At 45.0% G+C, this 24,039-nt stretch overlaps 1 protein-coding gene across 1 annotated transcript in view; it reads left to right on the top strand.

Annotated features, from left to right (window-relative positions):
• Nucleotides 1–785: 785 nt before the first annotated feature.
• DAZL (deleted in azoospermia like) overlaps nt 786–24,039 on the top strand; it is a 40,177-nt gene continuing 16,923 nt past the window's right edge. The window contains exons 1-4 of the mRNA XM_052645895.1: nt 786–831; nt 1,914–2,074; nt 19,417–19,641; nt 19,872–20,270. Of these exons, the coding sequence (XP_052501855.1) occupies nt 786–831; nt 1,914–2,074; nt 19,417–19,641; nt 19,872–20,270 (831 nt within the window). The remainder of the gene's footprint in view (nt 832–1,913; nt 2,075–19,416; nt 19,642–19,871; nt 20,271–24,039) is intronic.

Here is a 24,039-nt window from a genome sequence, read left to right as displayed (position 1 = left end):
ACTTCATTCCTTTCTATGGATGAATAATATTCCAATGTGTGGAGAATCAGAACCATCACGTTTTGTTTATCCATTCATTAGCTGATGGACATTTGGGTAGTTTCCACTTTGGGCTCTTATGAATAATGCTGCTAGGAGCATTCCTATACAAGCCTTTATATGAAAGTACGTCTTTTATTATCTTGGGTCAAATTACAATTTTAAGATGAAAAATAATTTTTATGACAAAATGCATTACATAGACTCGGGTGTTCTTTCAGCAAAATGGGGCTTCCATGGTGGCTCAGATAGGAAAGAATCCGCCTGCAATGTGGGAGACCTGGGTTCAATCTGTGGATCAGGAAGATCCCCTGGAGAAGGGAATTGCAACTCACTCCAGTATTCTTATCTGGAGAATCCCATGGACGGAGGAGCCTGGTGGAGTACAGTCCATGTGGTCTCAAAGGGTCAGACATGACTGAGCGACTAACACTCACTTCTTTTCACAGGAAAATACAGACCAAACGTCCTGCATCCATGCATCAGGCTGGGTGACCTCCTGGAGAGCAAGGGCGTGCAGGAAGACTTCCACCGCATCTGTTTTGGGCCCAGTTAGTTCAGGCAGGAGCCTTTTCTTCAAGCCCCCATGACCACCACCACCCTCGTCTAGGATCCACCCCCACTCTGCACGCCAGCGGGCTCCAGAACATTCTGCTGTCATCCTGCTGCGATGAGACGGATGAGGGGGCCCTGAACAAGATCTCGGATCACAGAGGGCCGTCGCTCGTGCCAGAGGCTTGAAGAGCATGGCGCCCTCCTCTCTGGACCGCAATAGGAGGCGCAGGCGGGCCTGTACGTGGCTTTGAGAGGGCCTCCTGGGGTGGAAAACGCCCCGTACTCATTCTGGTGGGAACTCATGGTCCCTCCCAGGTACCTTGCACCCCTTTCAAGTGCTTCCTCCAACATCCGCTCCCAGTGTACTTCTTCCATCCCCAGGGTTCTTTTAAACTATCCTGCTTTTCACCATCTTAGCAATTGTCTACCTTTTACCAGCACATGTTGAATTCAAGAACTAAAGTATGTATTTTCTTGTCTTGGGGGGCCTGTGTCCACCCAGAGAAGAGGGTGGCTCACGTCTGGCTGCCTGGGTAGGGGGAAGGAGGAGATAAAAAGCCCAAAAAAGAACCTGATTTCCATAACAATGTTATCCCACACAGCAGGGGACTCAGAAATGCCATACCATTTCTTAATGATAAATTATCCCTTGAAACTAAGGACCACCACAGATTTGATGCTTTTCTTACACAATTAAGACAAAAGACATTGACCAGTATCCTGTGAATTTTCCCCCACCTGGCACAAACTTGGCCCTCTAGGGCACCCTGTTTTGGACACGAGGCCGCCCAGAGCATGCAGCCACACTGAGGATCTATCTTGAGCTTTAGATGTCTTCAGCTGTCCCAGCTGAGGAGTCAGGCTGGCTAGGTATGTTGCGGAAACAAAAGACTGCAAACTTGAATTGGCTTGCAGTAACGAAGGTTTATTTCTCTTGCCGGCATACGCCCAGGTGCCTTCTGCAGCTCTGTTCTGTCTAACCCTCACTCCAGGATTCCCAGGACAGCAGTTCCCCTCTGGGACATCGTACAGAAGGAAAGACACAGCAGGCTGAGCCAGACACTGGCTCTTTGCCTCGCCCAGAAGTAACACACATCACTTCCTCCTATATGTCACTGGCCAAAGCAAGTCAAGTCTGAGAGCCACGGCCAAATTCTTGAGGTGGGGACGCACCTCTCATGTGGAGGGGCACTACAGTGAGGAGCCCTGAATTTTGGCAAGCAATAAGTCAACTACAGGACCGGAGCCAGAAAGCCCCACAAGAAATGGAACCATGTGTAGGTCCTAAGTCACCAAATTGTGCCTTCTCTCCCCCTCAGTTTTTGAGATTATTCAGATCCTTCTGAACCGGGATCACATCGCCTGGTCAAAGCCACCCCATCCCACCGCATCATTTTCCTCTAACTCTGAATCTCACACAGTAGCAGTCAGGGTCTCAGACTCTTCCCTCTTTGAGAACGCCATCGGCTCCTTCCTTGCAGTGAGCACAGCGCTCCACCGACAGCCCGTTCTACTCCCTACCCAGAGGCAATGTCAAGGGCAGGGGAGCCGTCTCAGGAAGGGGCCACGTGGCGAGCTCCAACCCCAGGCCAAGTCGTGGAGGGCCTCCGAAGGCTGAGCCACCAGCTTTCTCCGTTCATGATTTCCTCCATACCCTGATGTTAACTCGTTATATTACATAGAGTAAGTACCACAGCCTGGATATAAAACTATACAATCAATCAACCAAAGTCAGCAGGGGATGTATTAATAACAAGTTGAAAGGACTCAACAAGTTCTCTCAAACATGCATGCTTTTGTTTCTTATCTTAAATCTGAAGCCCTCCCTTTCTCTGACTGCTATATTAGTTAACATTTCATCCATGGTAAGACACTTCTGTCATGTCCGACTCTTTGAGCCCCTGTGGACCACAGCCCACGAGGCTCCTCTGTGCATGGGGATTCTCCAGGCAAGAATTAAGATGGCATTCATTGCAAATAACAGTGTGCCTGTGTGTTTAGTCACTCAGCCATATCCGACTCTCTGCAACCCGACGGACTTCAGCTCTCCAGGCTCCTCTGTCCGTGGGATTTCCCAGGCAGATACTGGAGTGCGTTCCATCTCCTCTTCCAAGGGATCTTTCTGACCCAAGGATCAAACTCACGTCTCCTGCATTGGCAAGCAGATTACGCAGGCAGGAAGTAGGCAAATAACAGAACCCACCCCCACCCCACCCCCTCAGTTGGTGACTTAAATGACTAGGTGTTCAAGGGAGGTTTTTTTTTTTTAATTTAACGCTCCCTTCTAAGTTAAGCAGAGCTAGTAGTGTCGTTCCATGATGCTATCAGGGACCCAGGCGTTTTCTCTTTTCCTACTTCTCCATCTTTAATAACCTGGAGAAGGAAATGGGAACCCACTCCAGTGTTCTTGCCTGGAGAATCCAATGGACAGAGGAACCCGGCAGGCTACAGTCCATGGGGTCGCAGGAGTTGGACTGCCCCTCCAAGCCTTATGACTGTGTGGAAGGGAAAGAGAAAGAATGACGGGCAAGGGGGTTCTCTTCAGGAGGCTGTGCCTTTTCTTTAGGAGGTGACACAGTCGGGGCTGCCCCCTCAAGAGCTTCTGCCTGTATCTCACCGACCCGAAGTGTGTCGTGTGTTCCCCTTGCCATAATAGAGGGTAGAAAAGAATCATCTCAGCTTTCACCACCTTTGCAGTTGAGACAGGTGAGGGAGATGGGGGTTAGAGGTTGAGTTTAAGTAAGCCAGCCTACAGTGTCTGCCGTGATCCTTCTTTTGTGGGGCTTTAGCTAGGTATACTGCTCTTGGTCTGGTCTGTACAATCCCCACAATGCCGCCTACTCCTGTGCTCAAATGAGGCACCTGATTAGATCACGCATATCTCCTGTGAAACCTCACGATTATACTCTTGGGAGTGGTAGCTATCCCAGCTTCCTTGTTCGACACCTCTGCAGTCCTCCCTTGGTAAATACCCTAATGCCAGCTGGTTTTCATCCAGGTGTGTAACTGTATTAATCTTAGGTGATCAAAATTACACAAAGAAATAGACGCTTGCTTCCTATTACACATTAGAGACAGTAGCTAAAAAATCTGATCTGATTTTTCACTAGCCTTGTACTTTTAATTCTATTCTTGGTTCAAGCTCATTTTTCCTCTGGAAAAAAATTCCTTTTTTCTTTAGATGAGGCTACTAATGTCTAAAATGCTAATTGTACCTGATCACACTTAAATACTTTATTCTCAGCTTAACTCCTCATGATTTGACTTCCTAATGTGTACCAATATAGTCCATGTTAAAGGCCTGATATTAACAGGGCAGAAAAGAGTTTCTTTGTACTCTTTCCCTAGAGAAGTGGGAATCTCTAGTTAGATGAGCAAGGAAGACCATTTTAAGTGGTTCTTCCCTAAATAAAAAATTTGATTTAAAATAATTTGCTGTGTCTTACCTAGTAGAGTTACAAGTTGTATAACAGTTTACTTGTAAAGGTAGTACCACACTTTCAAAAAGGGGTTGGACAAATAAGAACCTACAAATTCAAACAATCTGTGTGTGAAAGCCAATAGTAAACAAAGGCTAAGAAGGAAAGGCGAAGTCGAATACAATCATGTCGAATATGCATGACAGCATTGTTCTCTCGATTTAGTGAGATGCAGGAAAATACAGAGAAAGAGGAGATGGACTCATATTTCAGTCTTGAACACAAATCTACACGCGCACTTAAACGTGAGTGCTCTGTGGGTTCCACGTAACAGCGTCATCTGCAGCGTGCCTGTCCTCACCTAACTCCCGCAGCAGCACCATGCCCCTTTGAACTTCCAGGTGGCCTATGACAAATCCGCTGATGGTCGTGTTGCACACACAGGGCTTCGGCACGTCCTACAGGGGCCTCTGAAGCTTCCTTCCGAGCCGGCTGGCTGTCACCTGTTGCTCCTTGTCTTCTCGCCCCTCTCTTCTCTGGCCAGAGGGCGGACATGATGGATGGAACTGGAGCCTCTATCTTGGACCAAAGGTGCCCTTGATACTAGATGTCACACGTGGTGGACCTACCAGGCCCAGGCAACGCTGCATCAAGGGGACTTCTGGAGCCACACCTACCCTGGGCTCCAGGCATTTCTATGATAAAAAAGGCAGCTTCCGTCTTATTTATGCCACTGTTGTTTCGTGCATACAGTCCATCCAGCCTGACTGAGATACACTCAAGGAACAGTTAGAACATGTAAACACTTCCTCTGTGTTTTCATGTCCCCTTCATGGGTGATCTGGCTCTCCTCCATTCCCATTGCCTCTACAGGAAAGGGTGACAGAGCCTCTGGAACCTGGCAAGACAGAGAAAAGGTGCCCCCGCGAGAAGAGAGGGGAGCATGGGCTGTGAGACCCGTGTATCCTGACACCCCACTCCAGGTCAAAGCCCCAGAGGATCAGGATACACCGGAAGAAGAGAGAGAAAGCCCCAGGCTGAGAGGTGAGCTAGTGGGCACGCAGAGTGATGGGGCTGGGCTGGGCTGGGCCAGCCCCAAGTGCCCCCAAGGCCCCATCTCCTTGCTGTGCTTTGCAGTGTGGACCATGGTGGGGCTCGCAGTGTGGTTTTGGGATGGGTGCTGCTCAGACCCGCCCCTACAGGAGTATCAGGCCACACAGCAAGGGAGTTACCCATGTCCAGGGACCCAGGCAGTCCCCCCAGGGGTCATCGACACAGAGAGCCCTTCCCCACACTGCCCCCCCAGACCCCCACTCTACAGCTCCAACCAATGAGGAGCCAGCCTGGGTCAGAGGCCCTTCTTCCCCCTCCAACAGAGGCCTCAGAAAATCTCCATCTACCAGCTGCCATTTTTGAGAGAAACGGGAGGTAAGAAAGCTTCCCTAGAAAGAAAATCTGATCCCAAGACCCAAATCAAATGAGTTCACCCTAAAGGGGACTGCTAAGAGAAACAGAAATGTTACCCACAGGAGCTCGCTCAGCCTCATTCACACCCTCCTCTGTCCCTGTTACCCCAGGGGACCTTGTTGAAGAAGGTGAAATTTACAGAAGCTGCCTTTTCTCTTCACTTCTAAAGGTAGCCTGGGTGAACACTGGCCCCTGATGACCCTAGAAACATCAACAGCGGCGGATTGTTAAAGATGAGGAGTCTGTGTATCCGCTGCCAAGGCTGTGATAGGAGGGTGTGGGCCTTATATAACATCAGGTCTTGAAGCGCTCTGCTAGAACAATAGCATTTACTGAGAATAAGAGTACGGTTTTTCGTGGCCCTAATGTGAATTTGTAAGTGGAGGTTGTTTCTACTTGGAATCAAAACAACAACAAAAAAAGCACTCCCTTCATTGTTATTGTGGATACGTCTGTGGTCCAGTCGTGACATCTGGAACCTGTTGGATCCAGCTCTCTTTACAAACAAAAAGAATTCTAATATTAATTCTGTTTTTTGAAGACATGGATATTTACTTTACACTGGGGCTATTTGATATAAAATGTTCACAGTGTTAGGAGAAAAACAGATTTGTCTAATTTGCAGCTTGAAACAAAAGCTTTTGTGATACTGGATTCTAGAGAAATTTTGTTTTTACTTGTCAGGCTTTTGCAGAAATGCCCATTAAACATTTGGACAATCTGTTAACAAAGTAGCACTCCTTTTAAACAATAGTGAGATGTCAATAAAACTCAAATGATTTTTGGCTGAAAACATAGCCAAGAAATCTTTTGTTCATTTTTTAAATTGTTTTCAATTCAATAGAATTTTTTTAAAGTTCCTTAAGGGAAAACTTGTGATTTGGTATCATGTGTGCTTAAAATTGGGTTAAACTTTCCTGTGAGATTAATATTGAATGCACGCATGCTCAGTCACTTCAGTTGTGCCCAACTCTTTGCAAATCTATGGACTGTAGCCTGCCCGGCTCCTCTGTCCATGGAATTCTCCAGGCAAGAATATTGGAGTGTGTTGCCAAGTCAGCCTCTAGCGGGTCTTTCCAACCCAGGGATCAAACCCTCATCTCCTGTGTCTCCTGCATTGCAGGCAGATTCTTTACCCACTGAGCCACCTGGGAAGCCGAGATTAATGTTATTCTGGAGTTAAAAGTCGAAACTCAAACTGAACACTGTTCAATGAAGGCCAAAGTGTCTCTAATGTTAATCTGTAGCATACCCTTAGAAAAAAGAAGGAAATTAAGAAACTTGTCCTAAGCGGCCAAATACATTTTCCCCTGATTGCCTCTTATGAACTTATTTCTTTTCAAATCCTGAAGGTAGTTTCATGGCCTGTGTAGAAAATTTGAAAGATCAGTATGATGATAATAGATGCATAATACTACCTGTTAGACCATAATACAACAGCTGTTTTTATACTGGTTTATGTCGCTTTGTTCTTCTGTCAATTTGCTATATTTTAAATGAACCAAACCAGCAATCTGGAACTGCACTTTGCTAATCTGATAGATAATATATCACCATGTCTTTGTTTTTATCTATTTCTGGAAGTGTTAAAAAATATTAACTAGAAAAGAGTAGCAACCAACCAATCAAACGGTTATTCAAAAAGCGTTAAGGGAACTCTTCATGCTCTGTGGCCAATACTGTGGGAAATAAGTACACAGCTGATTTCTGCCTTGAGGGATGTGTACCATGAGACAAACACGCATGAAACCATTAAGAAACAAGACAGGGCATTTAATATTGTAATAGTTATTATCTTAGTGATTCTTAATTGAGACTGTTCAAGTGAGTCTAAGGCTCAATCTGCCTCTCTGATTTCAAGCAACAGAAACCCCCTGAAGGAGACTTGCTGGAAAGATGCTGAGCCCTATCACAGAATGTCAGGCACTGGACTCAGGAACTACTGACTCCTGAGCTCTTAATTCATATTCTAATGGGAGAGAACCTGACTGATACAGGTTAGGTCAGTGTTTGTTCCGATATAACCAGTCATGGCTAGAAGAACCCAGGTGGCATCTCGAATTGCCCAGAGGGCAGTCATGGTTGACACCTACATTATAGCCATTCCCTAGAACTCCCTTCTGGTACCCAGCGGGAATGTGCCTGAGCCCAGAGGAAGAATCATGACTAATTCAGGCTGATTACTGTAAATGCATTTCCCTTTGGCCAGGTGCACGCTCACCCAGACTCCCTTTGAGCTGGAAGCGCATGCATCATGTAGTTCTGGCCAATAAGGTATAAAAGGAAGGCTACCAGGAAAGATTTTCTTCCCAAAAAGAGAGATGTAAAAAGAGATTTCTTTTCTTCCTTCCATAAGGATAAGTCAGGCTTTCCAGGACTAACCGAAGTGACTCAGAGGTACTGGTTCAGAGCCCTGATATCGTAAGCCTCAATACCGGCACTGGCATTGCTTACCCCCAGACTTTATATTTATCAGGTGTTTTTTCTTAATTAGTACTACTTAAAATGGCAACCCACTCCGGTATTCTTGCCTGGAGAATCCCATGGACAGAGGAGCCTGGTGGGCTACAGTCCACGGGCCGCAAAGAGTCGGACACGACTGAGCGACTTCACCTTCACCTTCAATCACTTTTTACCAGGCACTTTTTTTTAACCTGTATCCAAAAAGCATCCAGAACAGTGGGCATCGCTCTGGAGCTGTGGTAAGAAGAGTTTCTCTCAGAAGGGTATGAGAACAGGAAGCCACGTATTCTTTGTGGGCCGGGTGTGGTGTTAAGTACCAGATGCCTACGCTTTCACCTACCTTCTTCCACTGACCCTCTCAGGTAAAACAGCATTTCCCCCGTTCACAGACAAGAAAACAGCTTCAGAGAGGGGAACAGCTTGCCATCCCTCCTCACCATGAAGCGCGGGAGGCAATGCAAAGCCAGTGTAAATCTGAAGACTTGCAACGCCCTTTCCCCACGTTCAGGGGTTCTGCCACCCAATGCTGCACATTATGCAACTTGGGTTCCGAAACGTCTATGAGAGAGGAAGATAAAGGTGGAACAGACAGAAAACGTCACAGAAGAGGGGAGACTTGACTGACCTTCAAGAACCAGCAGAATTCAGGGAGGAAATGCCCAGCCGGAAGGGTGCTCTAAAAGGCAGGAACACCAAAGGCAGAATGAGAAGGGAACGTCGGCGAGACCGTCTGATTAGGGCAATGCCGGCAAGGTGACACAGGGAAGGCAACCAAGAGCCAGGCTGAAAGGTAGAATTTAAGATGATGACGCTGCAACCAGGAAATGCTGGAAGGCTTGTGAGCAGAGCGAGAGAGCAATACTCTGACAGCAGGGTCTGATGCAGATTTAAGTGACGTGGATCCCGGTCACAGAGCTGTCGGAATCACCCAGGCACCAGAAGAAGAGAGCATGGCCTGGCTTTCATTTTAACCCACGGTATGTCCTATGGTCTAAAAGAAAGTGATAGGAACAGGAAGGAAGCTCTGTTAGAAAGTCGACATAAAGGATAGACAGACAGAACTTGTTGACTGACCAGATACGGAAAATGACAAAAGAATGCTTCCCTCAACTATCTTTCTTTCTTCTTTTTTGAAGTTTGTGTATTCTCTTCTTTACTATGTCTTTTCTTTATTTTCTGATTTTCCTTCAACTTGTGTTCTGTCCTTCTGCCCTTTCGGGTCCTTTTTCTTGTCCAGGCTGGCTGAAATGCTAGCGGCAGCTACAAAATACAAAATGTTTACCCAATAGAGAAAAGAGGTGAGACTTCAGATGAATAAATACAACATTCACAGGATCAGCATTTAGAGCCTAGCAGGATGGGCTCCGAAAACAACTTGATTAACACAAACAAAAGACAGATTTGTTTCGGTCAGTTCCACAGAGGACGCAGGAAAAATCCTTAGTAGGGGAAAGGAAACAGCTTGTCCTTTTTAGGGTGATCAGAGATTCATTTATGTTTGTGTTAATCAAGTTGTTTTCTGAGCCCATCCTGCTAGGCTCTAGCAGGGATCAGTGCTGATCCTGTGAATATTATATTTATTCATCTGAAGTCTCACCTCTTTTCTCTACAGGTATTCTCTCTCTAAACAGAGGGGATCAGCGGCAAGAACAGAACTTCAAAAGTTGTTGGATCTTAGCATTGTTGCCCTGAGCAGATCTCTCAGCGTTTTTAGGCAATTTCTTTGACAGTGAGAGGCTATTTGATTTAAAAAAGAGTTCTTGTTGGTTCTTTAGGAGGATGTCTAGGAATGGGCTGATGTTCAAAGGTTCCACAGTCAATCTTTACACCAGAGATTTCCTTTCCTCTCATTTGTGGCTTACATCTCTTCAATTTAGGGAAAGAAATCCTTGTTAATGAAGGTAAGTAATTCATCACCTTCGATTAGAACTTTAGAGAGGTACCAGTACCACTGCACCCTTTGCCAAAGGGGCTGAGGAAGTCAGACTCCCATGAGACAATATACAAAAGACAAGCAACGCAAAAGAAAAGTGGCCAAAGGCTAAGAACAGGCTGGAAGAAGAAACTGAACAGTCGGCAGACAGCAAAAAGAGGCTCGATTCCATTAGCAACCAGGGAAATGAAAAGTGAAATGAAAAGTGAAATGAAAATGAGATGCTGTTTCTTGCCTATTGGGCTGGCAAATTCAAGTGTAATGATATCAATATTAGGTAAGTGAGTACGCAAACTCATAGCTGTAAACTGGTATATAATGGTACTGCACTTATGGGCAGTTTCCTGCTCTCTACTAAAGTTTGAAAGTGCATATCCCATGACCCAGTAGTTACACTTTTTGGTGTCCACTGAAGAAACACACTCATGTGGCTCTGATTAGACAGGCTCACTGTCTATATTTGTAGCAATGAAACAGTGAAACCAACCTAAAGGTCCGTTTAGCACAGAATAGCTAAGAACTATGACAAATCCATATTATGCGAAATTATGCCACAGTTAAAAGGCATTAAGTACTGATATTTAGTTCAGTTCAGTTCAGTTCAGTTCAGTTCAGTTGCTCAGTTGTGTCCGACTCTTTGCGACCCCATAAACTGAAGCACGCCAGGCCTCCCTGTCCATCACCAGCTCCCGGAGTTCACTCAGATTCACATCCATCGAGTCCGTGATGCCATCCAGCCGTCTCATCCTCTGTCGTCCCCTTCTCCTCCTGCCCCCAATCCCTCCCAGCATCAGAGTCTTTTCCAATGAGTCAACTCTTCACATGAGGTGGCCAAAGTACTGGAGTTTCAGCTTTAGCATCATTCCTTCCAAAGAAATCCCAGGACTGATCTCCTTCAGAATGGACTGGTTGGATCTCCTTGCAGTCCAAGGGACTCTCAAGAGTCTTCTCCAACACCACAGTTCAAATGCATCAATTCTTCAGCGCTCTGCCTTCTTCACAGTCTAATTCTCACATCCATACATGACCACAGGAAAAACCATAGCCTTGACTAGATGGACCTTAGTTGGCAAAGTAATGTCTCTGCTTTTGAATATGCTATCTAGGTTGGTCATAACTTTTCTTCCAAGGAGTAAGCGACTTTTAATTTCATGGCTGCAATCACCATCTGCAGTGATTGTGGAGCCCCCAAAAATAAAGTCTGACACTGTTTCCACTGTTTCCCCGTCTATTTCCTATGAAGTGATGGGACTGGATGCCATGATCTTCGTTTTCTGAATGTTGAGCTTTAAGCCAACTTTTTCACTCTCCTCTTTCACTTTCATCAAGAGGCTTTTTAGTTCCTCTTCACTTTCTGCCATAAGGGTGGTGTCATCTGCATATCTGAGGTTACTGATATTTCTCCCGACACTCTTGATTCCAGCTTGTGTTTATATTAGAAGTCTCTTAATCATATTGTTAAAGGAAGAAAACCAAGTTTCAAGATGTATACAGTATGATATCTTTTATGTTAAAAACATACAACAAAGTATTACATATAAATATATATAATCTACAGTGTGTTAAAAAGCAGAGACATCAGTTTGCTGACAAAGGTCTGTATAGTCAAAGCTATGGTTTTTTTCACTGGTCATGTATGGATGTGAGAGCTGGACTATAAGGAAGGCTGATCACTGAAGAATTAATGCTTTTGAACTGTGGTTCTGGAGAAGACTCTTGAGAGTCCCTTGGACAGCAAGGAGATAGTCAATCCTAAAAGAAATCAACCCTGGACATTCATTGGAAGGACTGATGCTGAAGCTCCAATACTTTGGCCACCTGGTGTGAAGAGCTGACTCATTGGAAAAGACCCTGATGCTGGGAAAGATTGAAGGCAAAAGGAGAAGGGGGTGGCAGAGAATGAGATGGTTAGATAGCATCATCAACTCGATGGACATGAATCTGAGCAAGCTCCAGGAGATAGTGAAGGACAGGAAAGCCTGGCATGCTGCAGTCCCTGGGGTCGCAGAGTTGGACATAAGTCAGCAGCTGAATGCCAGCATGTGCTATATTAACTACATACAGTATATCCAGCATAAGTATCCATAGTACATATTTTAACAAGCATACTAAAAGGAGTACATATTTTCCCTTAGCACAAGTACTTTCTATAAATACAAATCACAAACACTGCATATAAGTATCTAAAAGAGAAAGCCTAGAAAAAGGTCTGCAAGGATTCATACCAAACTGCCAACAGTGGTTACCTCGGCGGAGGGATCTGGGATGCACAGATGGTCAGAGGGGACTTAAACTTTGCCCTTAATATTTTTAATTTCTTTAGAAAGGGGAATGCATTCTTGAGGTATCAAAAATTGATAATGAAAATAAAACATTTCAATGTGGAAAGAACAAAACTACGGACATGAAGGTGAGGTGACTAGGGCTGAGGAAAGGGAGCTGGGAGAGTTCCACAAGCCTTTTCTCCTCACTCCTCCACAGTGTGAAACAGCTTCTGCTTCTCTGATTTGCAAACTTCTGCTCAGTGACAGCTCTTGACTCAGAAAAACACAGTTTCAAAGCGATTTGGAGGAGTACAGGTGTGAGTAGGGAGCCAGCAGCGGGGGCCCAGCCTGAAGATGAGGCTGTTGAACAGTTTAGATGTGACCCCAACACTTGGGGAAAGGACTGGAAGACTTTCCAACAGGCAAAATTCAGAGGGAAACTTCTGTTCTTCAGGTAGCCTCCTTAGGAGCCAGTTGTGTTGGAGCAATTCACTGGTTAGGTTGGTTTGAGGGTATATTCGGGGGGTTTCCTTCATTTTGATCAAACGTCTGAAGTCTTGGTCTTGGTCCTATTTATTAATGTGACTATATCAGATATACTGATCAGACTAAAAACGCTTTTTTCGTTTTTAATAAGAAAAGCCTCGAGCCTTCCTTCCTTGGCTGCCCTCATGGAAACTAGGGATTTGATTTTTTCCACTATATTAGTCCTTTCTTCTCTCGTGGAGTTTGCTAAAACAGCCTAATGGTTAAGAACTCAGACTCAGAAGCCAGGCTGGATTAAAACTGCTCCTCTGATATTTGCCAGCTGTGCAAACTTGGGCAAGCTATTTGACCTCTCTGTGCCTCTGTCTCCTTCTCTATAAAATTGGGATGATGATAAAAGTACCTATTGTTATTATAAAGACTGGATGAACTAAGAGAAGTAAAATGGTTAGAATAGCGCCTGGTATGTAGTAAGCGCCATATCAGCAGCAGGGATTTTTGTTATGGTTGTTATTTTGAATAAGGAATCCGTTTCATGATTATCTGTTTGGGCAGGTCTTATGAAGCCACTGTGAAGATTAGTCCGGCTTGGTTCAGATCAACTCCCAAATATAGGCAGACTGCTTACAAGGTTAAGAGTTGAATGAATAACGTGTGATGCAGGTACTAGGGTAAAAGGTGAAAATGCAGGCTTTAAGCAATGCTGCTCAGCGGATCGACATCTCGGCAAGTATGCACAGTGCCCTCAGGAGGTATGTGCTCTGCTGGGCCTTGGGAATCCAGGCCCCAAAGAAGCCAAGGTGTCGTACATTGGCTCAAACTCGAGTGTGCCTCTGGGATAGCACAGACGTCTCTTCCTGTCTCTCTGGGAACTCTGAGTGTATGACTTACGGTCTCCAGGTCACTTCCGACTCCAAGCTTTAGTTCCTACTGAATTGTTTCATCTGTGGGTTGTCTCGTTGCAGACTGTGCCACCCCCATCTACTCTGTAGCTCCGGAGCAGGAAAAGAAGACCCTCTCTTGACGACCCTCGCAAAACGCCACTGGCACAAAGCCTTCATGTATGTAGCAGAACCTTACTAAAGGTTTGAAGTAGTAGAGGGGCATCATGTTATGGAGTCTGAGCAAAGAGCCATGAATCTTTTAGCTGTTAACCCTCTTCCTAAAAGTACTTTGGGGGACTTCAGTTCAGTTCAGTTCGGTCACTCAGTCGTGTCCGACTCTTTGAGACCCCATGAATCGCAGCACTCTAGGCCTCCCTGTCCATCACCAACTCCTGGAGCCTACCCAAACTCACATCCATTGAGTCGGTGATGCCATCCAACCATCTCCTCTATCGTCCCCTTCTCCTCCTGCCCTCAATCTTTCCCAGCATCAGGGTCTTTTCCAATGAGTCAGCTCTCCACATCAGGTGGCCAAATATATTGGAGTTTCAGCTTCAGCATCAATCCTTCCAACGAACACCCAAGACTAATCTCCTTTAGAATGGACTGGTTGGATCTCCTTGCAGTCCAAGGGACTCTCAGGAGTCTTCTTCAACACCACAGTTCAAAAGCATCAATTCTTCGGCGCTCAGCTTTCTTTATAGTCCAACTCTATCATCCATACATGACCACTGGGGAAACAGCCTTGATTAGATGGACCTTTGTTAACAAAGTAATGTCTCTGCTTTTAAATATGCTGTCTAGGTTGGTCATAACTTTCCTTCCAAGGAGTAAGTGTCTTTTAATTTCATGGCTGCAATCACCATCTGCAGTGATTTTACAGCTCCCCAAAATAAAGTCAGCCACTGTTTTCACTGTTTCCCCATCTATTTCCCATGAAGTGATGGGACCATATGCCATGATCTTAGTTTTCTGAATGTTGAGTTTTCAGTCAACTTCTTCACTCTCCTCTTTCACCTTCATCAAGAGGCTCTTTAGTTCTTCTTCACTTTCTGCCATAAGGGTGGTGTCATCTGCATATCTGAGGTTATTGATATTTCTCCCGGCAATCTTGATTCCAGCTTGTGGTTTCTTCAGCCCAGCGTTTCTCATGATGTACTCTGCATATAAGTTAAATAAGCAGGGTGACAATATATAGCCTTGACATACTCCTTTTCCTATTTGGAACCAGTCTGTGGTTCCATGTCCAGTTCTAACTGTTGCTTCCTGACCTGCATATAGGTTTCTCAAGAGGCAGGTCAGGTGGTTTCATATTCCCATCTCTTTAAGAATTTTCCAGAGTTTGTTGTGGTCCACACAGTCAAAGGCTTTGGCATAGTCAATAAAGCATAAGTAGATATTTTTCTGGAACTCTCTTGCTTTTTCAATGATCCAGCAGATGTTGGCAATTTGATCTCTGGTTCCTCTGCCTTTTCTAAAACCAGCTTGAACATCTGGAAGTTTACGGTTCAAGTATTGCTGAAGCCTGGCTTGGAGAATTTTGGGTGACCTCACTCACCACCTATTTCAGTCAAGGTTTCTTGTTGCAAGCAATAACCACAGTACTTTCGGGTGATTTAAACAGGAAAGGAATCTCAAAAAGGACTGGAGTCAGGTTGGAAATCTGTGTCTCCAGGAGCAACATGTAGGGCCATGCTGGAGAACTGGTACAGTGACGATGCTTCAGACGCTGCCTCTGGGCACTGAACAGCATCACACTTGCACAACTGACCGCAGTGGACACTGATGCTCTAACTGATGAAGGGCTTACTGCTGCTGTTGCCACCCTTCCAGAAAGTATTCTCTGTAGTCTCTGCTTTGTGGCATCTTTGGTCCCCTAGTGTGGATGAATCTCACTGGTGTTCTTCAGGTCACAGGCCCAGGTGCAGCTACAAGAGACGCTGGAAAAGAAGTCTCTCCCTATAAAGTGAGGGCTTCTCAGATCTAAGAATGTAAGCTGTTTATGGCAAACATTCTCTATGTCTGTGCTTCCTGAACGTTTTGTTTGTGAGCAATCTGGAGATCTTGTCAAGGTGCAGATTCTGATTCGGTAATTTTAGGTGGCTCCTGAGATTCCACAGCAATGCTACTGGTCTGAGGACCATACTTGGAGTAGCAAAGCTTTATACCAAAGATATTCAAATTTAGTTGCATTTTAGAGTCACTTGAGAAACTTTTTTTTTTTTAAATACTAACGTCTGGTGTCATCCTCAGCTGACGTAACTGGTCTGAGGGAAGGCCTGGCAATGCAAACTTTTAAAGCTCCAGATGTTTGCAGTGACCCTCAGATAGCATCTTTCACTGCAGGTTCCAGCTATTTGTCACTTTGCAAGGTTATTTCTTTTTTCCAAAAGCCCAGGTTGCCACTTTTCCAATCTTGCTTGGTTCCCCCTTCAAATAACTCTTATTTATTATGCAGAACAATTTGACACTCCACCCCCTACTTCCTGAGACCTAACTCTGTAAATCCAAAGAATGGATAGAGATCTCCTAATTCAAGATTTTCCTGTTGTGCGGGGAGAGTGTAATCTAAAGTGATCCATGGACAATATTGTTATGAATGTTAACAGTTCTATATTTTAACATGCATTGCCAAAAAATGTAACTAATACAATAAATATCATTTCATAAATATTTTTCTTTAGGACAAGTCAGTACATTTTTAAAACAATAGGTACATAATGAGATAGAGATTCTGATCAGATACAGCTTAAATTATGAAAATGGTTTGCAAATGAATGAGAGTGTTTATACTGCTAATTTTAAGCTTTCTATCCAAAGTCATGGCCTTTGGGAGCACAAAAGAACTGGCAGAAAACTTTTATTGGTCTTTTTTCTTCTCTCTTCCCTATCCGTCTCTGGAGGACAGGAAGCAATACAGAGATTTATTTCTGAATTTATGTGAATTACACTATCAATCTTAGCACACTGAAATAGTTACAGTCAATCTTGATCTTAAATCACAATTGTTTTCCTCTATATTACATGGAGATTTTATAAGGTTTTAAGAAAATACGATCAACCTTTGAAAAGCCATGAGCTAAACAAAAGTAACCATAAGAATTGCTTATGGAATACGAAAAATAGGTGAAATTCCTTAACCAGTTAATCTTTGACAAGAAAATGGGTGAAAACTTTTAGAATTCTTGAAAGTTAATCTACAATTCCAGAGAGTCCAAAAACTCCTGAGGAGAAATTTTTAAAACTCTTCACCTTGCCACATCATTGTGAAATTTCACAACACCTAAGAAAAACAGCGATTAGATTGACAACAGATTTCTCTAGCAACAGAGACCAGAAAATAACAGAATAATATGGTCAGTATTCTGAGGAAAAGAGACAGTGGCTAACCTAGTATTATATATCCAGTAGAATTATCTTCAATGAACAAGGGCAAAATAAACGAGTTTTAGGTGAAAAGCTTGTTTGCCACACATCACACTTATTAAAGGAAATTCTATAGAATTTACTTCAGGCAAAAGGAAAGCCACCCAGAAGGAAGATCTGAGGTATGCAGAGAAATGGTAATCAAAATATTTTTACACATGCAGATGGGTCTAAAAAAAGAATGATGTCTAATTTACAGAAGGAAAACAGGATAGAACTAAAGCAGGGATTAATGAGTGAAGTGAGTGACGTCGCTCAGTCGTGTCCGACTCTTTGCGGCCCCATGGACTGTAGCCTACCAAGCTCCTCTGTCCAAGGGATTTTCCAGGCAATAGTACTGGAGTGGATTGCCATTTCCTTCTCCAGGGGATCTTCCCGACCCAGGGATCGAGCCCAGGTCTCCCGCATTGTAGACAGATGCTTTACCGTCTGAGCCACCAGGGAAGTCAAGCTTCTAAATTAGTAGAGGTGTGCCCAGTTAAAACATCCTGAGACCTTTGAATTATTCAAGAAGTGAGTAAAGATATTTAGTGGCTTGAGACTTTGTTTAAAACTTTGTTAAAAGCTATAAAACAGTAGAAAAATCACCTTACAATATACAAGGTGGATGACTCCAAATAGAGAAAAAGACACATGCCCCTGAGTGCACGCACTCACATAGGTGCGCACACACACGCGCACGCGCACACACACCTTCCAAAAGAAATTTCTTTTGCAAGTTTCTGACGTTTTAATCTTCATTGTCTGCCATTCTTATTCATGGTAGATAGTATAATTTTTCATTCTGAGCTTTACTTTAAAGGGTTCTTTTATCCTGAGAATCCCTTTCACCTTTTTGTGGAAGCATCCTTACAGGTTGGTTTTGTTTTTGCCAGGCATTCCAGTTGCACCTCGACTGGGAGCTTTTTGCAGGGAGGAGGCAAAGGTTAAAAGGAAAACACCAGCCCAAGTGCTATAAACTCCAAACTCATGAAATGCAGGCTTAGGATTTTTAAATTTCATCAGTTAAATAATTTTCATTTTCATCCAGAAAATGAAATCCAGCTGCTTGTCTCCTGGGTGTTTTCCATTTGCCCTAGTCTGCCCTTTTCCTGAGTTGATGTCTCTCGTGGCCAACCGCCTTTTGCCGTGTACTCAGTACCAGCGCACACCCTGGGCCACTCCACACCCCTACCTCTGCCCCTGCAATTTCAGGCCTCAAGTCACAAAGACCAACGTTTGGCCCACACCTAAGATGACACAGCTGTTCACCACCTCTGACCTGGTTTCCAAGAATGTAGCGGTTTCTCAGTTCCAAAACCAGTAAGGTTCAGGGCAAACCAGCAGATTAATCACTGTACACCCCAGCCCTCACACCCACGGTCAGAGAAGAATCGGTTCAACAACTCACTGCTCTGATTTTCAGTTTATTTTGATTTCTGGCATCTTGGTATTTGCCTTCATTTTTATAAGTTTAGCAGCACATTCAAAATCAGGTTAATTGTTATACTATCCAGTGATGTTAGGTGTTTGTGGTCAGTTTTCTGGTTACTGAAAAGAATAATATTTTCTTATTTCTCATCGGTACAGAAGTGAAATCTGAGGATAAAGGTCAGGGGTACTCCTTGTGGACACAGTGTGCTAGTTTCCAAAGTTCTGTGCTTTGCTGCCCCAGCTGCCCTGCAGCTCACCCTTGCTCTAGGCCTTGTTTCTCTGACCTTGAGGTGGTTTTAGAACTCTCTAGGCAGGCCTGGCTTCTTTCTGTGAGGCCTAGAAGAAAAGTTCTCCCCCTCACAATGTGAACTCCCCAAACAAAGGAATGTTTGACTGTTTTGTTCCCTCCTACACCTTGCGTTTCTGGCAACCCAGGCTTTGATGACTGTTTCTTCAAAGAAGGAACATCTTGAACGCCAAGCTGGCCTGCCCTAGCTGGTGTTTCTTCCAATCCAACCCCATCTTCCTCAGAGTTGAAGGGAATTCGCCCAAGATTTTGTACTTTTGACGCCTCCGTGCCTGTTCTCCATATCCATATTTCTATTTGCTATTTCTGTTGGCGTTTCCATCGATTTTGGTGGCGAGGGTAGGGGTGACCACGATCGGGCTAATCCGATTCTGGTGGCGAGGGTAGGGGTGACCACGATCGGGCTAACCCTGTGCCTTCAGGACGCCATTTTGAAACCAGCGCCTGGACACATTCAAGTTTGTTTTTAACTTGAGTGTATATGTGAGTAGGCCTACTTATTTCAGGCGTGCCTCCACAGCACTTTTGGGGTAACACGGCTTGAGGTGGGTCGGCCAGCCCCCTCATCTGGGGGCGGCGCTTGGAGGGGGGGGTGGGAGGACGGCCCTCACGCGCCCCCTGCGTACCCCCAGCCTGCGCAGTCGTGCTCCACGAGCCTCCCACCCCCGCCCCGCCCCGCCCCCGCCGCCGGGGGGGGGGCGCCAGCGCGGCCGCCCATTGGCTGAGGCGCCTCCCGACGAGCCCCCCGCACCTTGCGCAGGAGCCACCTCCCGGCGCCCCGCTGGCCACGCCTCAGTCCGCCGGCGCCCCTCGGCCTCGCCACCCGCGTCCGAGTCTCTGCCCGGTGTGCCGCCGCTCCCTCTGCCCAGTCCGGCCGGGCAGCGGGCACGAGCAGACCCAACAGCAGCTCCGAGCGCGGTGCCCGAAGCCAGCCTCTGCTTCGTCCTCGAGCCCCTCTGAGGGAACACTGGCTGTCGCCATCATGGTGAGTGGAGGAGGCCCAGGGGGCTCCTTGGGGTGGCCGGGACGCTGAAGGGGGCCTGGGCCGGGACCCGGCGCGGGGCTGCCGCGCTTGCCTGTCCTGGGGGCCCCGCCTGAGGGCGGGCGAGGCGGCCTGCGCGGCGCCTCGGGCGGGCGGAGGGGATGAGGCCGGGCTGGCGGAGCGCCGGGGGCCGCTGCCCAGCACGTGCAAGGCCTGTGGCCTTCGGGCCGCAGCCGCCGGGGTGTGGAGGGGCGCCTGGCACTCGGCCGGCCGGGCTCCGGGCGGGGCCCGCGCCCCACGCCGCCCCGGAAGGCGCGTTTCCCGCGCTCGCCGCGGCAGGCGGGCGGCCCGGCCTCCGCGAGATGGCGTCGGGCCTGGCGCGGCCCTTGGGGCGCACGCGGGCGGGGCGCCGGCGGGCGGGGGGCCCCGAGAGGCCCCGAGGCGGGGGCCCCGCGGTCCGGGGCGAGGCCGGGGCGGGGCCCGGGGGCCTGGGCGGGTGTGTCCGCGCGGAGGGAGCGGGCGCCGGGCTGACCTCGTGCTTGTGCGGTGGCGGCCGCCGCGGCGACCTCGGCCGGGGACGCCATCATCTCCTCACGAGGTCGGCGCTGCCTTCGCCTCGGAGCGGCCGCGGAGTGGGGAGCTTGAGGAATGTTTAGCTTGTGAAATACTTTTCCCTTAAAGAAACCAGAAACCTTCCAACAGAGCGTCCCTCGAGTATTAACGCGGTCTGTTGGGTGACATTTATGAGCGTTTTGTCAAATGCATTAGAGTTGATGCCACCTCGAGGGGCATCTCTTGAGAACAGTTTTGACCAACCATCAAGCCTCCGATGATGTACATAGCATTAAATACTGTAGTGTAGTGTCGCCTGTAGTGTAATAACTAGTATACACTATTTTTAGAAGTAAAGGGAGAAAATTTATATACAATTTATTAGGGCACACAAAGTCTAAAGTAAACGTTTACAAGTGTATGCAACTGCTGTTTGTAATAATTGTGTCTTGTATTTATCCACATCAGTAATTACTTAATAAGCTCAGTTACTGTGAATGTTCAGTTTTGTCCTCTTTTTTTAAGAAGGCGAGGGGAGAAATGCATACGTATATTGATTTTTTTCTTATATAAAACTAGCACATTAAGTCATTAGAAAGTAATCAATGTAAGGAAGCAGAGGTCCATCTTAAACTAGGTGTGTAACCGCTCTGAAGTTTCGATGTATGTCCTTCCAGATTGCTTTCATGTATGTATTGCAAATAGGTTGTATTTCATAAAAATTGTACTGTACCATGTAATACTATATTACAACCTGTATCCTTCACTTAATATAGTGGGCCTTATTCCAAAGAGAAATTTAAAATAATTTTGAATACATAATTTCTTACTTTACCAAAAATTGTATACTTATATATTACCATCACTTATTTTACCAAATTTTCTTATAATGAGTAATTTGTGTGCATTACAACAATACAATAATGGGTATCTTTGTGAAAATGTTTTGGCCTGTTTATTAATAGCTTGAAATAAATTGCCAGGAGTAGAATCACTGGTTAAAAGGGTTATGCCCATATTATAACAATTTTGAACTATGATAATTTTTTCCTAGTAACTCTTGGTAAAGGGTATACTAGTATATATTCCCACTGGTGGTGTGTAATATGACCCCCTTTCCACGCACTTCCCAGTGAAAGGTAGTATATGTTTTAAAGTTGCCAGTCTAATTGGAAAATATTCCACTTGTGTTGATGTACTTTTTTTTATCATTAGTGAAGTTAGTGTTTGTCATTAACATTTTCCATTTCTCTTTTTTCCATTCTTGATCCACCTTTCTATTTGTATTTGTCTTTTCATGGTGATTTATAAGAACTCTATTAATATTTAACATTTATCATATATAATGGAAAAAATTTATAGTGGTGATAAGGAGAGACCCTTATTTCTAGTTTTAGCATAAATTACTGTCATGTTTTACTTTGAACTTAATGATAATCTAGAATTAGATTGATAGAAAATAAAGTTTTTTCATTTTGAGTTTTTTTTAAATTAAGAAATACTATATTTTATCAAATGATTTTTCTGTGGTGAATTACAGTAACAGATTTCCTAATAACCATACTTGAATTTACAATAAACTGTTCTTAACTGTATATTTTTTTTATGCTGCTAAACTTTCCCATCTCTGTGTTGGGTGCAGGAGTGGACCATCTTAACCGGGTTTTGGGATAGTAGTCATATCCCATTTTTTTCAAGACTAATGTGTATTTTTTTATTCTTGCCTTTTTCTTGCTTAGCTTTCCCAGGATTGTATGTTTATTGTTTGGATTCCACCTCCCTCCCCTGAGAGTCTACTCTTGGATTTACATAAAAGGCTTTATTCTGATTTTCATGTACAGTTTCCTTAATAGAATTTCCTTTTCTCTTTAATAACTACTTCCTTCTCTGGATGTAACACTAATGACTGCAAATTATAGACTTTTAAAAGTCTGACCTAGTCAGTATATGTAGATTTCAGTTTGCTTGCATGTGGATGTTAATAGTTGAATGAAATGTTGTCAAAGAGCTGACATCCCAGATGCTTTAGGGATGATAAGTTTTATTCCCAGTTTTAGTTATCTTTGTCACTTGGTCATTCATATAAAAGAGAATCGTTACTGAAAATAGTAGTGATGAGAATTGTGTATATGATGGCCTCTAAGTTCACCCTTACTTAATATTCCAGAATTACTCATTTTAGAACCCGTCAACTCACTTCAAGGTGTAATTAAGAAAAATAATTACTTCTGTCATCTAATTTACATGTAATTTATTTTCTGCATGCTATTGATTAGTTATGATTAATTTTTTAACACCAAACTTTTACCTTTAACCTAAAATAGCATCACTGGCTCAGTGGACATGAGTCTGAGCAAAATTCAGGAGATAGTGAAAGACACAGAAGCCTGGTGTGCTGCAGTCCATGGAGTAGCAAAGAATCAGACACAACTTAGCAGCTGAACAACCATAATTCATTTGTAGAGTATTTTTGGCAATAGTTTAAAAGTACCTAAAGATTGTCTGAATCGCAGACGCCAGGCCTCCCTGTCCATCACCAACTCCCGGAATTCACTCAGACTCATGTCCAGAGTCGGTGATGCCATCCAGCCATCTCACCCTCTGTCGTCCCCTTCTCCTCCTGCCCTCAATCCCTCCCAGCGTCAGAGTCTTTTCCAATGACTCATCTCTTCGCATGAGGTGGCCAAAGTATTGGCGTTTCAGCTTTAGCATCATTCCTTCCAAAGAAATCCCAGGGCTGATCTCCTTCAGAATGGATTGGTTGGATCTCCTTGCCGTCCAAGGGACTCTCAAGAGTCTTCTCCAACACCACAGTTTAAACGCATCAGTTCTTACGGAGCTCAGCCTTCTTCACAGTCCAACTCTCACATCCATACATGACTGCTGGAAAAACCATAGCCTTGACTAGACGGACCTTAGTCGGCAAAGTAATATCTCTGCTTTTGAATATGCTATCTAGGTTGGTCATAACGTTATGTGCTGCTAATGGTAAGTTGCTTCGGTTGTGTCCAACTCTTTGCGACCCAATGGACTGTAGCCTGCCAGGCTCCTCTGTCCATGGGGTTTTCCAGGCAAGAATACTGGAGTAGGTTGCCATGCCCTACTCCAGGGGATCTTCCCCACCCAGGAATCAAACCCACGTCTCCTGAAGGCGGATTCTTTACCCACTGAGCCACCTAGGAAGCTCATATCTAAGTTAGTAATTGTATAGAAACACACACACAGGCAGTTTTTAAATCCCTGTTGTTTAGGCCTCTTAAGAGGTGTATGTTCCTTAGTTTAGCTTTGAGCGCCATCTGCTGGCTAAGAAATAGGATGGACAGAATGGTGCCTTCCTTAAGACCTGACCCTAGTGAAATGGTTAGATGAATTTTATAGTTAATATCCCAATTTGTGCAACCCAAAGGAAACTGTCTGTAGCATCTAATGGATTTTTCTTTTTCTCAGATTACTGTTTTGCTGTCTCAGATATCCATTTTACTTAAACAGAACATGAGATTTAGCACTTTACTCTTTTTATTCTGGCAACAATATCACAGAGTTTTTCAGCTGACCCTATGCAGATTCGGGGCCAGATAATTCTTTGTTATGGGGGGCTGTTGTTTGCATTGTAGGATGCTTACTGTATCTCTGGCTTCTACCAACCAGATAACCAGGTTTGTCTGACTTTGAGATGCCATGGACTGCAGCTCACTGGGTTTCCCTGTCCTTCACCATTGCCCCAAGTTTGTTCAACTCATCCATTGGGTCAAGGATGTGATTCAACCATGTCATACTCTGTCGCCCCCTTCTCCTGGAGCCTTCGATCTTTCTCAGCATCAGGGTCTTTCTCAATGAGTTGGCTCTTCT

Source organism: Budorcas taxicolor, chromosome 1 (assembly GCF_023091745.1).
Source record: "Budorcas taxicolor isolate Tak-1 chromosome 1, Takin1.1, whole genome shotgun sequence".
NCBI lineage: Eukaryota > Metazoa > Chordata > Mammalia > Artiodactyla > Bovidae > Budorcas > Budorcas taxicolor.
The sequence above is the reverse complement of the archived record's forward strand: the minus strand, read 5'-3'. Positions and strand labels throughout refer to the sequence as shown.